This window comes from Macrobrachium rosenbergii, chromosome 8, assembly GCF_040412425.1.
Source record: "Macrobrachium rosenbergii isolate ZJJX-2024 chromosome 8, ASM4041242v1, whole genome shotgun sequence".
NCBI lineage: Eukaryota > Metazoa > Arthropoda > Malacostraca > Decapoda > Palaemonidae > Macrobrachium > Macrobrachium rosenbergii.
In genome coordinates, this window is record NC_089748.1 from 67067378 (window position 1) to 67086353 (window position 18976).

At 36.2% G+C, this 18976-nt stretch overlaps 1 protein-coding gene across 1 annotated transcript in view; it reads left to right on the forward strand.

Annotated features, from left to right (window-relative positions):
• The window catches only part of LOC136841175 (acidic mammalian chitinase-like), a 33212-nt gene extending 14573 nt beyond the window's left edge, over nucleotides 1-18639 (forward strand). The window contains 11 exon segments of the mRNA XM_067108215.1: nucleotides 13090-13226; nucleotides 14589-14734; nucleotides 15247-15390; nucleotides 15829-15842; nucleotides 15844-15958; nucleotides 16148-16399; nucleotides 16661-16846; nucleotides 17110-17241; nucleotides 17549-17719; nucleotides 17908-18006; nucleotides 18446-18639. Of these exon segments, the coding sequence (XP_066964316.1) occupies nucleotides 13090-13226; nucleotides 14589-14734; nucleotides 15247-15390; nucleotides 15829-15842; nucleotides 15844-15958; nucleotides 16148-16399; nucleotides 16661-16846; nucleotides 17110-17241; nucleotides 17549-17719; nucleotides 17908-18006; nucleotides 18446-18574 (1525 nt within the window). The 3' untranslated portion in view covers nucleotides 18575-18639.
• The last annotated feature ends 337 nt before the right edge of the window (nucleotides 18640-18976 follow it).

Sequence of the window (18976 nt, forward strand, 5' to 3'; positions counted from 1 at the left end):
ATACATGGATAAAAGGGACAGTCACCACAGTAATACATGGATAAAAGGGACAGTCACCACAGTAATACCTGGATAAAAAGGTACACACAGCACAGTAATACCTGGATAAAAGGACAGTCACCACAGTAATACATGGATAAAAGGGACAGTCACCACAGTAATACCTGGATAAAAAGGTACACACAGCACAGTAATACCTGGATAAAGGGACAGTCACCACAGTAATACCTGGATAAAGGGACAGTCACCACAGTAATACATGGATAAAAGGGACAGTCACCCACAGTAATACCTGGATAAAGGGACACAGCACAGTACTACTGGATAAAGGGGACAGTCACCACAGTAATACCTGGATAAAAGGGACAGTCACCACAGTAATACCTGGATAAAGAGACAGTCACTACAGTAATACCACGGATAAAAGGGACACACAGCACAGTACTACCTGGATAAAAGGGACAGTCACCACAGTAATACATGGATAAAAGGGACAGTCACCACAGTAATACCTGGATAAAAGGGACAGTCACCACAGTAATACATGGATAAAAGGGACAGTCACCACAGTAATGCATGGATAAAAGGGACAGTCACCACAGTAATACCTGGATAAAAGGGACAGTCACCACAGTAATACCTGGATGAAAGGGACAGTCACCACAGTAATACCTGGATAAAAGGGACAGTCACCACAGTAATAATACCTGGATGAAAGGGACAGTCACCACAGTAATACCTGGATAAAATTGATAGTCACCACAGTAATACCTGGATAAAAGAGACAGTCATCACAGTAACGCCTGGATAAAAGGGACAGTCACCACAGTAATACCTGGATAAAAGGGACAGTCACCACAGTAATACCTGGATAAAAGTGATAGTCATCACAGTAATACCTGGATAAAGGGACAGTCATCACAGTAACACCTGGATGAAAGGGACAGTCACCACAGTAATACATGGATAAAAGGGACACACAGCACAGTAATATCTGGATAAAAGGGACAGTCACCACAGTAATACCTGGATAAAAGGGACAGTCACCACAGTAATACCTGGATAAAAGGGACAGTCACCACAGTAATACCTGGATGAAAGGGACAGTCACCACAGTAATACCTGGATAAAAGCGACAGTCATCATAGTAATACCTGGATAAAAGGGACAGTCACCACAGTAATACCTGGATAAAAGGGACAGTCACCACAGTAATACCTGGATAAAAGCGAGTCATCGCAGTAATACCTGGATAAAAGGGACAGTCATCACAGTAACACCTGGATGAAAGGGACAGTCACCACAGTAATACATGGATAAAAGGGACACACAGCACAGTAATATCTGGATAAAATGGACAGTCACCACACTAATATCTGGATAAAGGGGACCTGGATAAAAGGGACAGTCACCACAGTAATATCTGGATAAAATGGACCTGGATAAAAGGGACAGTCACCACAGTAATATCTGGATAAAAGGGACAGTCACCACAGTAATATCTGGATAAAATGGACCTGGATAAAAGGGAGTCACCACGGTAATATCTGGATAAAAGGGACCTGGATAAAAGGGACAGTCACCACAGTAATATCTGGATAAAAGGGACAGTCACCACAGTAATATCTGGATAAAAGGGACAGTCACCACAATAATATATGGATAAAAGGGACAGTCATCACAGTAATATCTGGATAAAATGGACCTGGATAAAAGGGACAGTCACCACAGTAATATCTGGATAAAAGGGACAGTCACCACAATAATATATAGATAAAAGGGACAGTCATCACAGCAATATCTGGATAAAATGGACCTGGATAAAAGGGACAGTCACCACAGTAATTTCTGGATAAAATGGCCTCTGTGGACTTAATAACTTTATACACAATGAATTTGTATTGTCTGAAGTGTGAGTATATATATACATATAGTGTATATATAATATAATATATATATATATATATATATATATATATATATATATATATATATATATATATATATATATATATTCTATAGATGTGTGTTTACTTATTTATTTCAACATTACAGTGTTTCCTCAACCAAGGGGTTACTCAAGGAAAAGCAACACAACAATGACTTCCACATTACGGCTTGAACTACCGAATCGTAAAGGAAACCGCTTCATACAATACATGGAAGGTTCATGAACAGTGTGTCGAACCCTGTTACATACATTGCCCAACTGCTTCTAAATTGCATATTTCCGTGCTTACCAGATTTTACAGCCCTTCCTTTCCTGAACCTGTTACCTGGTCTATCCAACGATTTCTAGGTATTTTCGAAATTATATAAAATAAACAATTATTCTAATGTTAAAAAATGACATGAGTGTACTCTCATGCAATGGAACCCTGGAACAAGACTGAGTTAGCTGCTTGGCATTCCATTCAATGAATCATGGACTTTATAAATACCAGAATTATTCTGGCCTCACTACTACTATGGAACCACTCAGCATACATTATATATATATATATATATATATATATATATATATATATATATATATATATATATATATATATATTATATATATATATATATATATATATATATAGGCTTATATATATATATATATATATATATATATATATATATATATATATATATATATATATATATATATATATATATACATATATATATATATATATATATATATATTTATATATATATAGATATATATATACATATTTATAGAAACTATTATTGGGACTATCATAAAGAGTGAAACAAATGGCATTATGAATAAGAATCAGAATATTTGGGAGAGGAAACGAAAGGGATTGATCAAACCCTTGGACAAAACAAAGCTTCAACGACTGCCCCATGGCCGTTGGTTATAAGCAAGCTCAGCAGTTACAAAGGGAAAGGTGAGAGGTTAAGATAACATAGAATGCTGCATCGGCGTTAACTCGATTTTGAGATTAGGAAAATGGTGAGAATAAAATGGTGAATGGTGAAGCTTATTAAGGATGGTGAACAGTGACGTAGTCAACACGCCTTGTGACCTATAACATGGTTATGAAGCGCTATAAAATGAGGAAGAGAGGAGAGAAACGTTAATTAAGGCAACAGCGGTATACAGGGCGTGAAGGGTGGGTTAAATGTGCGTGAATAAGTGACTCATCTCTCGACAGGGACAAGATTTACAAATGTTTACACATTTGTCTCTCTCCAATGACTGTTTTTCACAGCCAAGTTTTGGACTTAGTTTATTTTAGTCTCGACCCCCAGTGACTCCAGTGAAGCAGCTTATAAGTTGAAGGTGAAAATTATATGCATTCCAAGGGGCAATAAAGTAAAAAACTACTACACCCAGTTGATTAACCTGTTGAAGAATATACTGTCATTTAAAGCAAAATAATTTGTTCCTATGGAAAGTTAAACTTACTCCCTGGAGCTGGTTCACACTACCTACAACTACACTCTATCTACATCAGAGGATAGTTAAATTGGTGCCAGCAACTGTGGAATAAAGCGACAGTATAAGATACGGAGCATTGTTCAGCAGACATTACAACAGAAGAGGAAAAAAAAAAACACAACACACTGCAAATTTGTCCACTGCGATCATAGCACTGTTTAAAAGTTTATAAACACTAGCCCGAACTTACTTAAGATACCATTCTACATAGAAAAAACAGCCAAAAGACAGAGACGATTGTGTAAAAATTTCTAGTCTCGTCTACGCACCTTAACACCCTTCACACCCAATATACTACTCTTTCCTTAATTAAGCTTCCTCGCCTCTCTTCCTCCTTTTATGGCGTTTTGGGCGTGTCTTTACTTCATAACCACGTCACAGTTCACAAGACGTGTCGACTACGTCACTGTTCATCATCCTTAATAAGCTTCACCATTCACCATTTCATTCTCACCATTTTCTATTCACCATTCTCCTTCTCTCACCATCGAGTTCCCATAGATGCAGCACATGCGATGTTAATCTTAACTCTCACCTTTCCCTTTGTATGCTAAAATGATGAGCTTGCTTGTAATATATACAAATGATGGATAAATCACTATGGGCAGACGATAGAATGGTAAAGGGTGAAAATACCCCAGCTGCCGAACAAATCTTGGGACATCAGATGAAAGATATCAAGGCACTTTGACCTCTCCAGGATCACTGGTAAGTGCAGCAACTTGCTTCACCCTATGACTATATTGCAGAACTCATTAGTTTAAAAGTAAAATGCATTTTTCGCCAAGTTGTAACTAAAATGTTGTTGGATACTTATGGTTAATATTAGTTTTTAAATCATATAATAATATATATATATATATATATATATATATATATATATACATGAATGTCTTTTCCTGTAATACTACAGTGTAATATGAAAATAAGAAGGCCCATAAAACACTATTTAAACATTGAAACCATATATTTCAGGTACTTGTTTCTGTGCCCTGTTCACTGGTAGAATATGGACAGGTGGAAAGTTACAATGGTATATATACAAAAACATGAAGGTGGGCCTTAGGCCTCCGATGTTAAGGAGGTGGCGTTTCTTAAGAAGGAGGAGATTGACCAAATTCCTAGTGGTTTTTGGCCTCATTAGCTCCCGTTTTTGGCGATGGATCTGGCGGTCGCGTTTCTTGGGTCATCTTCTTCAAAAGGGGTCCGAGGATTAAGGTGTCAATGGCGTCCGATTTCCAATGTCCTCCTGACAGGTTCATATTGTTTGGTTTGATTGATGATAGCAGATTCCAGCATCTTTCTTTTTGTACGGACAGCTACTCTTGAAAACCAACTCCCGCCCACTCAGTTAATGACATGCCTGTATTTCTAATATGTAGGAAAATTCCCGAACTCTCGAAGCGTAACGTACTGATCTTTTTGTGCTCTGTTATTCTTTGCAGAGCGATCTACCTGTCTCGCCTACATAGATGTCATGACAATTACTACGGTATCTTGTAAACTCCGGCTTCTTCCTTTTGTTATTTAAGTATCGTTAACGAGCGAACTCCCCGATGGATTTGGGATAATGGAAAATGAAAGGATTATTAGAACTGAGTTGCTCGGTGGCCTTTTGGATGTTTTCATCGTATGGAAAGCTTTATTTTGTTGTTGAAATCTATTTGTCTGTTGTGAGTGGGACCTCTGTAGTATATTTTATTTGCTTTATTAATAGCCCTCTCGATAATGTGTGGTGGATAGAGCAGTTGCGTTAGGTGTTGGCGGATCGTGTTAAATTCTTGATCCAGGTGCTCATTTGAACATATCCTAAGTCCTCTGAGGACAATAGCTGGGGGGACTTTAATGAATTTTTTAATAGGCTAAATTCGCTAGTTCCGACCATAAAATTTAAAACAGAATGGGAAAAGGACGGAAAACTGCCGTTCCTAGATGTACTGATCACAAGAAAACAGAACAGGTATGCATTTACAGTATATAGAAAACCCACCTTTCTCCTACATTCATTTCTTAAGCTACCACGACGTCTCCGTAAAAATCATGGTAGGTGCAACCTATTCCTCAGAGGACTTAGGATATGTTCAAATGAGTACCTGGATCAAGAATTTAACGATCCGCCAACACCTAACGCAACTGCTCTATCCACCACACATTATCGAGAGGGCTATTAATAAAGCAAATAAAATATACTACAGAGGTCCCACACAACAGACAAAATAGATTTCAACAACAAAATAAAGCTTCCATACGATGAAAAACATCCAAAAGGCCACCGAGCTCAGTTCTAATAATCCTTTCATTTTCCATTATCCCAAATCCATCGAGTTCGCTCGTTAACGTATATAAATAACAAAGGGAAGAAGCCGGAGTTTACAGATACCGTAGTAATGGTGTCATGACATCTATGTGTAGGCGAGACAGGTAGATCACTCTCGCAAAGAATAACAGAGCACAAAAGATCAGTACGTTACGCTTCGGAGAGTTCGGGAATTTCTACATATTAGAAATACAGGGCATGTCATTAACTGGAGTGGGGCGGAGTTGGTTTTCAAGAGTAGCTGTCCGTACAAAAGAAAGATGCTGGAATCTGCTATCATCAATCAAACCAACAATATGAACCTGTCAGGAGGACATTGGAAATCGGACGCCATTGACACAGAATCCCCCCTTTGAAGAAGATGACCCAAGAAACGCGACCGCCAGATCCATCGCCAAACGGGAGCTAATGAGGCCAAAACCACTAGGGAATTTGGTCAATCTCCTCCTTCTTAAGAAACGCCACCTCCTTAACATCGGAGGCCTAAGGCCACACCTTCATGTTTTGTATATATACCATTGTAACTTTCCACCTGTCCATATTCTACCAGTGAACAGGGCACAGAAACAAATGCCTGAAATATATGGTTTCAACGTTTAAATAGTGTTTTATGGGCCTTCTTATTTTCATATATATACATATATATATATATATATATATATATATATATATATATATATATATATATATATATATATATATATATATATATATATATATATATAACAGTATATACAGCAGAAACCTCAGCATTTCTTGTTATAAATTTACCTCTATTACCAGCGTTTCGGGGTCACAAATCCCATCACCAGGACTTAACAGAAAATGAAAATCCATACATCAGAAATGAGACCAAAATGGAGTACAATAGTATATCATTCTGAGAGCTGTTAATCAGCTCAGTGGTCTGGTAAAACTAAGGTATACTTAACTTTCTTTTTTAAAAGTAATGAGTACATCAGTGAGCTTAAAAGCAAAATGTCAATTAATGAAACACGAAATTGACGTGAAAGAACAAGATTTCACAGCAATAATATTATGGTCAGTGGCAACGAAACTTCATTGTTCACAAACGTCCCTCTCACTGGACTATAGATTTAATAATTAATTATTTATTTTTCTTAATACTAATTCTTTTAAGAAACTGCTGGAATTGGCTGTCATGGATAACTATTTAATTTTTAACAAAAAAGTACATAAACAAACTGATGGCATGACAACGGGTTCTCCTGTGGGTCCCAATATTTTAACGTTCTACTTAGAAGAACTGTATTGGAATTGGAATATACAATTTAGGCCAACGTCAAGCGCTGGGACCAATGAGGTCATTCACCGATGACAGGAAAATTGACAGTGAGATGGTTTGAAAGGTGTAACAGGAGGAAAACCTCGCAGTTGCACTATGAAACAATTGTTAGAAAGAGTGGAAAAAAGATAGAAGAGAATATGAACGCAGGTATAGTAAGAAATGAAAGAGGTTGCAGCTAGGGGCCGAAGGGACGCTGCAAAGAACCTTAAGTAATGCCTACAGCGCACCACCTGAGCTGCACTGACAGCACTAACGCCCCCTCCCTCTCAACAGGAGTTTCTTCATCGGTGTCATCCATCTTTTAAAACTTATTTTTTATAAAAAGTACATAGATGATACTTTTCTACTTTTTGAAGAAAAGAACAATCATATTTATTCCTTAATTTCATAAATTTATTTCATTCAAATATTAGTTTTACGGTGCATTCGGAATGTGATCACGAACTGCCATTTTTAGACAATTTCTCGGAGAAATTATCAATTTTTAACGGGTGTTTTCAGAAAGACGTTTACTGGTTTGAGAAAGTTTTTTTTAGATCTTGTCCGCTGGTTTTTCAACTTAACGCGTGTGAAACTACATTACGCAGGGCTTATAAATTGATTGTGTAATTTGGATAAATTTCATGAAGTATTTTTTTGGCCAAACTACTAAAGTAGAAATTGTTATCCGTTCCAAATATTTCAAAAAAATCTTGAAAGAATTTTTACCTGACATTTTTAAGCTTAAGACATCCCTATGCCTTATTGTTCAACATATAAACATGTAAATCGGGAACTCGCTGTATCCATACGCCAAATTTTATTTTATTTCTAGAACTCCTTAAAAATCACACGTTTTTTCAAGTTCCAAGGCACGCTACCAGAACTGATGCCATCTTCAACAGCGTATTTATCTACTCGTCCCGAAGTAATTTGGGAGCCCATGTGGGTGGGTAATCCAGTCGGTTGTTGACCGTTCGCATGGATTGTCATTGGGGAGTCAGACACCGGACAGGATCGGTTTTATTGCGGAAAGAATTCTCCGCCACACAACACAACCATATAGTAAAAAGTATATAGTTATCACCAACTCTCAGCACCAGTTGACACGCAGTACCATTAAACATTGCCCAATAGACCACCCATTCTACACTTTCGCCTCCCTGTGTTTGCTCTCTCTGGTGTCAAAAAATAATTTATTCAGTCTTTTACATGCAAGCTTCTGTGCCAGTGAGTTCTCACCTCGATATCTTGCATTTTAATTTTTGTAAATATATACAGAAATTTTGTATGTTCGGATTAATGTTAAAACCCTTTTTTCTGTCTTTGTGAACAGTGTAATTTTCTCATAAGTCCACTTGTGGTTATGTCTTGTTACTAGTCAGTTTTTCCCTAAAAAGTTAGTGCTAATAAGCTTTTTCATTTTGTTCTTTAATATTAATTCCGTGTTTCATTACTTGCCATTTTGCTTTCACGTTAAATTTTAAGCACAGTAATGTACTCAATACTTCTAAAAGAATGATACATTATTGTGGTCCATTTTAGTCTTACTCCAGATGTGTGAATTTTAATTTTCTGTTTTTAGCCCTGATTGGGATCTGAGTATCCGAAACGTTGGTAATGGAAACAGGTTATAACTAAAACAAAAAAAAAAAAAACAAAAAAAAAAGGAATGCCAAAGATTCTGCTGGCCATATTGTTCTCGTTAAAGATTCGACTTTCTTGGAACGACACTGCCATTTTATATATATATATATATATATATATATATATATATATATATATATATATATATATATATATATATATATATATATATATACACATATACAGTATATAATACATATGTATATATATTACAGTATATATATATATATATATATATATATATATATATATATATATATATATATATATATATATATATATATATATATATATATATATATATATATATATATATATATATATATACCATAAATATATATGCAAACTTTCAGAATAAGTAATAATGGTTTAGTAAAGGTTGATAATAAAATAAATGAAAAAGTAAGTTTTGTCATAAAATTATACCCTAAAATGACAAAAGAACAGGAACTACTGCGGTATCTTATTCATTCTGAAGTAAAGCATCAAATGATGAAACTCCATGTTTAGGAATATTGACAATTAGAGAGAAATCGTCAAAACTTTACCCTTTCGTGTAAAGTAAATGGCACAAACGACAAGATTATATAAATGGAGTAATTTCATAAATAACAAATAGAAAGCAAGTGAAGACAAAGAGCGTAAAGTCACATTTTGGTCTCACACAAACGCTCCTGCCATGTCAATTAGTCAAAATAGAAGATATGAAAGCTACGCAATATAATTTTTCTTCTGTCACTCATGCAGTGGTCCAAGTGAACTTAGTCTCTACTGAGGAAAAAATGAAATAGAAGCATTTTGACCCACATGACTTCGGACAAGATATATAGAACACGGAGGAGAACTGCTACAGGTGACTAATTTACTAGTCACCCTATTCTCTCGACCTAGGTGCCTGCTGACTGGCGCCATGATTTCTGACTCATTTATGTGTCAAGAAGCTTTCTCCATCAAGTAATTTATTGATCAATGATTGGTGGTTAATGTTAAGAAAAAAACAAATGCTACAGTAAGGCGACCCATCCATAATGAGTTCGGGACAATTAGGCCGTATTATTTTCGGCCGTGAACCTGTTAGGCCGTCACAACTTTAGGCCATATGAAGTTTAGGCCGTAAGACATAGCGGAAGCTCCTTGGGACGCCGTGTTTGGTACTAGCCCCTCGGGATCAAAGTATTGTATACACCCATTTCGGCCGTTTGCCAGTTTGGATGTTGCGGCCTAAAAGACTTACGGCCGAAACGACCAGGACCCTCCATAATGCACACCCTGCAGCTTTCATTAGCGACTCCGTCAACTGCGCTTTAGTATCCTATTCTAGAAGCTTGTGATTGGTTAGCCCTAGAAAGGGGAATGATGTCCCAGTACTTCATGGAAAGGCTTATGTTTAATATAAAAATTTTTGCTAATATCTTTAAATTTTCCCATGACAGCAAACAACCAAAACGGTAACAGCAACCACAACCATAACCATAAGCAATAACAATAACAACAGGAACTATAATAGGACAAAGGCAATAACCATAACAACGACAGGAACAATTACAGTAGTCGTAACAGCAGCAACAAGAATAGGCTTAACATCAGTAACCATAATAGAAAACCACTGAAAATAATATAAGCCTAGTCCTACAATCCAAATGTTATAAATTGTGTAAACCGACAAAAAGATATTGCACCAATAGGTCTATATCACTTTTTAGGATCCAGTTATTTTGAAAGGATCTAATTTCTTTAAGGAAACTCTTAACCTAATTATACACAATATGGTTCATTTATATGGCAATTTTAAGCAAAGCACAGGCCTGTTCATGGTTATTTGTTTCCACAAGATATGAGTCCGTTACCTACCCTAACTGGGAATATTATTCTAAGAATTGTATTAATGAAAAAGTTAGTCGATAATTCTGTTATGTACAGGTACACTACAGCTAAGGTCATTGGAATATGAATGTATGACGTTTTAGGTGCTTAGCAAGTCAAATAGTCGTACGTTACTGCTTCGCTCATAATTTACAATTATTCGCTGTCAAAAATGCTTTAAATATTATAATTGACCGTGTATCATAATGTAAACCAATCTTCGTCCTAAGATTTATTCAGGGGTACTTTACTTACCGTCAGGCAGGTGATTGATAAGTCAAACTTAAAGATTCCTGGACATTGTATCACGACGTTATTAGATGCCAAGTACAATCGATCAAACCTACACTTTACGACGGTTAGCTGGACACTGGGTAGTATACTGTATTCCCTCCGAGGCTCCGACTCCGAGTCTCCAGTGAAACTTGGGAATGGTTCGTTTTTGTAAAGTTAGATTAACATTGTTAAAATAGATTATAGATTGTGCTTGCTGGTTAATTAAGGTATTACTTTATTAAAGTTTTATTCTTGATAAATACGTTTAATGCGTTATAGTTATAAAGATATCTAAGTGAACCTGACTCGGCTGCATGTTATCTCCACCGAATGTGTTCACGGTTGCAACTAATTTGATTTTATGAACGTATTAACACGTGTTACAATTGTCTAGAAAAATTAAGTACAATTCTGTTTAGATATAAGATATCCTGTGTGTTTTTATTCAGAATGGCGAACCTACACGACAAAATCAATCCTCCTGTAGTTCAAGAGCACCAATTCGAACACCGCCGTTCATTGACTTACCGATGTGATTTCGCGTGAAATTGTGGTATCAAAACTACTGGACATCGATGCACAATGCTAATTAAATATTGAATACTTTCATATTTTCCATAATTTTACACTTTGCTACTTTCCATAACTTAAAATCAATTCAGCTAGTGATTTCAAATGAGCATAAGTGTGATTTTGAAAAATGTTTATCTTATTTTATTCTATCTTTTTTTCCCTCTGGCCTTAAGCTGAAGGTATCCTCGATTTCCGTTCTCCCATCATAGCCATATTAGGTTTTAAATGCAGTTGTTCTCTGTAGTTGTTCAAGCTATAAATTATCATCATCTGGAGTAGAACACAGAAACTACTATATCAGCAACAAAAATTTAACTACTGTATCAATACCCAACCACCTGAGATCCAGAGACTCCTGTACGACTACCGAAGTCTCTGACGAATCTCCCAGAATATAGCGGTTCCTATATAAAAGGTTAGACCTTCAGCCATTATCGTTATCACTTTTATATGGAATATGGCAGATGTGCTATCAGTTGACAAACAAAACTTTCAGGAAAATAATAGGTCTGATTGTGTTCTTTGGTGAGCTGAAGAGTTCGTTCCAATAAAACACACATACTGACGGAATGATACTAATAAGTTGGCCTTAGTAGATCACCCAGAAATTAGCTTGATATTTCTGTGCAATAAATTCTAAATCAAAGGCTATTGGATGGTTTTTATATTTTGAATATTGGTTCATTATACACACACACATATAACACACACACACACACACACACACACACACACACACACACACACACACATATATATATATATATATATATATATATATATATATATATATATATATATATATATATATATATATATATACACTTACATACATACATACATACATGCATATGCAAGAATCTATCGTTTCCCAGCACAGAAATTTCTTCCCTCGAACTACATCGCAATTTTCAATCTCTCAAAAAACCAGTGGTTGAAAACATGATTTTACATGAACATTATGTCAGTGTACAATTTTGAACTCAAATGGCACTAATTGCACTTTTGATAATTTTGAAACTGCTGTTAATTTATGAAAGATTCCTTGGCTTTTTACTAGGTACAAAATTCATCATATGTCTGCAAGGTCAGTTTGATTATCACTGATGGGTAACAAGCAGTTAAAACCTGCTTTTTTTTTTTAACTGACTTGAGTGTTTATGAGTTTGTCTTGAAAACCAGGTGTTTTCGAGAACTGTGAGTTTATCTGCAATCTTATTCACACAGGTAATCTATGCAGTTTTTCTCCAAATGTTATAACAGTATAAGATCTCTTAAAAAATTCCTTTTGATGTTCTAAACATCTCCTACTCCGAAATCAGAATATTCAGTAAAGCTAAAGAATCATTCAGATCGGGTAACATGATAGGTGTAACTTAGAAAGTCTGAGAAGGGGTTATAATTATATTTGAATTTTAGTAACACCGATGAAAGTATATTTAAAATTTCGTGTTGTAATTTTCAAGAAACGCGCTTAACAACGTCATGTGTTGAAAATGTTACTGATACAGTATTTTCTGAATCTTACTCAGTATCAGCTAGGCACATCAAACTGCGTCACTGCTGTACACCGCAAAATGTAGTACTTGGGAAACGAGATAAAATCCCCTTTATTCTAGAAAACAAGATAAAATCACCTCACATTTTTTTATATACTACACGTGGCTGAAGAGTGAGTGAGTGGGCGCTTCACCACAATATAAGAAATGGGAGGGCTGTCTGCTCACAGCTAGTCACTGTCTTCATTCCATTCGCCATGAGGTTGTTGTTGTTGCTGGGGCTCCTTGCCGTTTGCCTCGTCCTTACAGGTAATTGTCAGTCATTAATGAGCCACAAGCTCTAAGTTTCTCATTTCCCTATTAGATAAGGAGGCTGATTTTATGTTAAATTACTTTACAGAAAGCGTTAGTTACAGCAAGTTCATCCAGTAGCCCACTGGTATAGCGGCAATATGTTCGCCTTGATAGATATATTTAGCGTTCAATTTTGTTCTAGATTTTAAGAGACTTTTCAAAATTTTCTGCTTAATGGGCCTTAGTGAAGAAATTAAACCGTTAAGATAAGTACATTAAAGAGATATGATAAGTAAATTAAATTGCTTGATATATGGTCAACCGAGATGGATAGACTGGGAAATAATAATAATAAAAAAAAAAAAACTAATAGTACCATTCAACAGAGCATGAGAGCCTGCCCTACGATCATATATTTACTTTTGCACAAGGCTTCCCTCTCATGACCCGCTGGTTTCCCACCGAGCTGAAATGGAAATGTCTAAGATAAAGAAAAGTAAGGGTTTAAGTACGCGAATGAACTGAATTGATTCAACTACCAAGAATTCAGAGGCAATGGGTTTCTATCCACAAACGCGCACCGCGCAACTGGACAAGTATTCTCCAATGGATTCTGTAGAATGAGAATAGAAATAGAAGAGGAATTCTAATGTTCGGCAGTAGCGGAAAAGTCACTGAACCGGAGACATATACATTGAGCGGCGTTTGATCATTTGTCTAAGGTTAATCAAAGAATTCGTTTTCCTTGTGCTTCATTTACAGTCACACATACAGTACATATTCCTTGCAAATAAATGTTCATACACTCACACGCACGAGCTCTCACACGAACGACACTTACATAAGTGCACACATATACACAATATAAATAAATAATATATATATATATATATATATATATATACACACACACACACACACACACACATATATATATACATATGTGTATATATATATATATATATATATATATATATATATATATATATATATATATATATATATATATGCAAAACACCACCTTGTGAATAACCAACTCATTCGCATTGTAGATATGTCTAACTATTATACAATCATACTTTTACTTACTTTTCAATGAAACGTTTCTACTTTCCTGAACCCTCTGCAGAGGATATCTGTTGGTTTTCTAAATAACTTTATGCAAAAGTGTTTATCACACGAAACAATACAAAGAATCATTAAGTACAATCTATATTAGGCTCAGTGTATGGACATAACGAAATACCATCAAAAGAAAGTAGAAATAACGATCTGACACAGATATTCGGTTTTCACGAGATAATGAACGAAGTCAATGATATTCATAATGATCACGTCGGAAGTAACTTTCAACCTCATTCTTTTCCTGACAATCAGAGGGGCTCACGCTGGTGTGTTACTTCAGTTCCTGGGCAACATACAGACCGGGAGACGGCAAGTTCACAGTCGAAGACAATGACCCCACCCTGTGCACTCATCTCGTCTACGCTTTTGCTGGACTGGGTAGCAACCATAAGATCAGGGTGAGATGCGGGCACGTCCTGAAAAATATCACTTTCCGTTAACTATCAGGAATTCTTTACTTAAAATGACAGACATACTTTGCTAGCTGTATTAGTGAACATGTTCTGCAACAGAGAGAGTAATGTGTACATTAAAAGTCATAAAACTGCACATGCGACCACAGACGAACAGACCAATAAATAACCACACACACACACACATATATATATGTGTTTGTGTGTGTGTGTAAGTATCATATATATATATATATATATATATATATATATATATATATATATATATATATATATATATATATATATATATATATATATATATATATATACCCATGTGCGTTTATTTATTGGTTTTATATGAAATCAGAAATCATTACAAGGAACAAATTATCATAGCACATATGACAATGATGTTCGTACACGCAGAGTGGAAAAACTCCTCTCCATTATTTGAAACCTCCTATTCCCCTTCTTCATCTCCGCCTTCTCCTCCTCCTCCTCTCCCCACCACCCAGGTGCTGGATCCCTACAACGATCTGTGCGAAGACTACGGCAAATGCGGCTTCGATCGCTTCACCAACCTGACTCACAGGAATCCCAAGCTCAAGACCACTTTGGGAATTGGCGGATGGAACGAGGGTTCAACCAAGTATTCTAACGTAAGTTGACGAGGGAGTCGACGGTTGATCTGTTTTTGCTCAAGTTCTTCGTTAATTTCATCATCTAGGCCAGCAAAAATTACAATGAGTGGCAAATTATTTGAAAAAAAAATAACAAAAATGTTATATCCAAGTTTCAAGAATCTTTGTTTCCCTTTTTCCTTTTCTATATTTGTATATTGCTACTTCATGATGTTCTGAATTGCTTCAGTTATGCTAGACCTTTTTTTACATACTTCGAAAACGCGAGACATTTGCTGTCATATGTATCCCTTGACTAAATTAAGAATAATTGACTTCTTATAGCATTATGAAAATGTATGAGGAGGTAAAGGTATCTTCGTTTAGGCAGTATTCACTACAAAATTGCTGCTGTGCAAAACTATTTTAAAATCAAATATCTTTATGTTAAAATGGACTGTCTTTTATTCTTACTAGATGGCAGCTGATCCCAGCAAGAAAGACCTTCATCGACTCTGTAATAGTCCTTCTAAAGGCACACAACTTCCACGGTTTGGACATGGATTGGGAATATCCTACACAGAGAGGCGGAAAGGCTGAGGATTATGTAAGTTCATCTCTTCACGAGATTTCTTTCGAAAAATCTACTGATTAAAGGTAACACTTAAACAAGAAAACCTTTTACATTCCACAGAGGAAGTTAATCTTTGAAAATATAGATGCATTCATCAGACCTGCTAACAGACAAATTAGCTATGCTTACAGAATATTATTTCCATTCAAATTCAAATTCAAGGTCAACTACATCAGCCTCATGAAAGAGCTCTATGAAGCCCTTCACGCCGAGGACATGATCCTGACAGCTGCCGTGTCTGCTGGTAAGGCCACCATCGATCCAGCCTATAACATCCCCGAGTTGTCGAAATACATCGATATTCTTCACCTGATGACCTACGATCTGCATGGCAGCTGGGAGCCATATGCTCATCACCATTCCATTCTCTATGCCTACCCTAATGACACCGGAGATACACTTTATCTGAACCAGGTAAGGGATCTTCTAATTGTCTAAATCGTAGAAATAGAAAAGCATTCTTGATAAAATTAACTTACAACAAAAATACTGATATATCTAAAATTATAAGTGCAAGTTAATGAATCATTCCTTGCGACCAAGAATAGTGGAAATAAGTCAATTCCCGAAAAAAGAACAAATATCCACTACGTGCCCTTATCATCAAACCCAAAATCAAATACTAGTTTCCGTGATGTGATTTGCAACGAGTGACAAAAAGAAAACATTTCCCAGGACTTTGCTGTGAACTATTGGTTGGAGAAGGGTGCTCCCAAAGAGAAACTGGTTATGGGCATCCCCTTGTACGGCCGTACCTTCAGGCTAAAAGACGAAACCAACACTGGAATCTATGCCCCAGCTACACAGCCTGGTGCAGCTGGACCATACACGAGGGAGCCTGGATACCTCGGGTACAATGAAGTAAGTCAGTGGTATTTGCATTTTATGAATCCTTTATCATTATAGATGTCTTTAGAGCTTAAAGTTGGCTATGTGTATAATTCATTATAACAATCAGCAATTAATCCTGTATTCTTCCGTACGATTAAGAATTAAATCATTTTACTCAGTCAGGCAACTTTTCATCTGAAAACATATTGTTTTTATTTTAAAAGCGATATCTTTTAAACGTAATGCAAGGAGTTGAGAAGATTTAGCCTAACGTATTTTGACGACTTCCCCAGATTTGCGAGTACCAGATGACTGAGGACTGGACAGTGGTGCATGATCCCGCCATGAACGAGCCTTATGCTTACTACATCCCCAATAACTATCTGTGGGTCGGATACGATGACCCTGACTCCGTTGCCATTAAGGTAACCTTTTTATCTGCCTAATTTTCATTACTTAACTGAAAACATGAAAAGCTTCTACTTTTAGACAAGTATTATCACTATATTTGTTGTTGTGACAATTCTGAATAATGATTTTCCTGCTATCGTTGGTCTACCTGAAATTAATCTTCTTGCAAAAGTCAAGATTTCTTTCTGATGTCTCTTCTTATTCAAAATTCTCATATAATAAATCGGAATCATTCAAGTCATTCGAATGTCAGATGAATATTTTAAACCTTTGCCTTTCTTTAATATACTTAGCCTCTCTCTAAACCTTCCTGAATTGTAGGCTCAATACACCATGGACAAAGGGCTCGCCGGGTGCATGGTCTGGAGTGTCGAGACAGACGACTTCCATGGCAAATGCCATGGCGTGAAATTCCCTCTGCTGACGACTATGATGGAAGTACTAAGCGGTGGAGTCTACACTAAGCCATCCACTCTGCCACCCACCACTTGGGTAAGGAGTCCTGTGCATATATTTGCTTTGTTTTAGATCTTTATAGTTTTGTGTCCATATTAATTACTGCATAACGTGTCTTGGAAATTAATTTTCTTTAAAGTTTTTAGTCACCTTGCTCCTTGACGATTTATTTTATTTGAAAGAAATAACCATTAGGATAAAATTCTATGCTTCGTCTCTTCCAGGACCCATTCAGAACTTCCCCCGACCCAGCCGCTCACTGCAAGCAGGCAGGACCCAATCCTGACCCCAATGACTGCACCCACTACTGGTTCTGTAATATGGTAAGACACGAAACTCGGTTCTCTATCTTCTCAAAGGGGAACATTTAAAGTTTAATTTCTGGAGTTCGTGCCCTGAAAAAAAAGGCCAAAGTTTGGAGGCTAAAAATTGCATGCAGTCCTTTTCAAAATGGACGGTTTTGATAAATTTTAAAACAGTAAAGAAAGACTTGGAGTGGGAATCTTGTATATGTAAATGCATTGTTGTAAGTGAGCATAAGTGTTTGAACTCGTGCAGCGTCCATTAATAAACAATGGCCATTACAATCCAGTATATAAGTTCTAAACATCTTGGTTCATTCTAGCTTTGTGTTAACGTATATGGCTGTTTTAATATAGTTTTTCAACATTTACACAATTATATCCAAAATGAATGAGAACTAGAGAATTTGCCATTTTTAGAAGACTTCCACCGCCAACAAGAATTCTTTTTCCTTCCCAGGGCGAACAGGGCTGGGAGGAATACGAGAGGGACTGCGATGCTGGAACACTCTTCAGCCCCACGGTCCTCATCTGCGACTGGAAAGACAACGTCTGTAAGGCTGGTTTCTGTCCCAACGACTGTGCATGAGCGATTCGAAAATCACGGATTAATGTAAACGTTTATTTTCCCCTAAAATAAACCAATAGATTTTACATTACAACGAGCATTACTTTGTGTCCTATGTACATAGCATTGTTCGCTCCAATTTTGGTCTGTTTGTGGTTCTGCATGGTGTATAGAATTAATTTATTCATCTGAAAAATTAAATTCCCTTTGTAATGTGAGAATAGTAGCACATAATTAGATCATATGACAGATGGAATTACCGTGACCCAAACAAACCATAATAGAACTTAAGTATAATGATAAAAAATAATTGAAATTTATACTTCGGCTACCATTTCCTACCTGAAGGAGCTTCATATTAATTCATTTAGTCATTTATCTAATTATTCATTTTATGGGGAGGATCTCTCCAATAGCAATGGC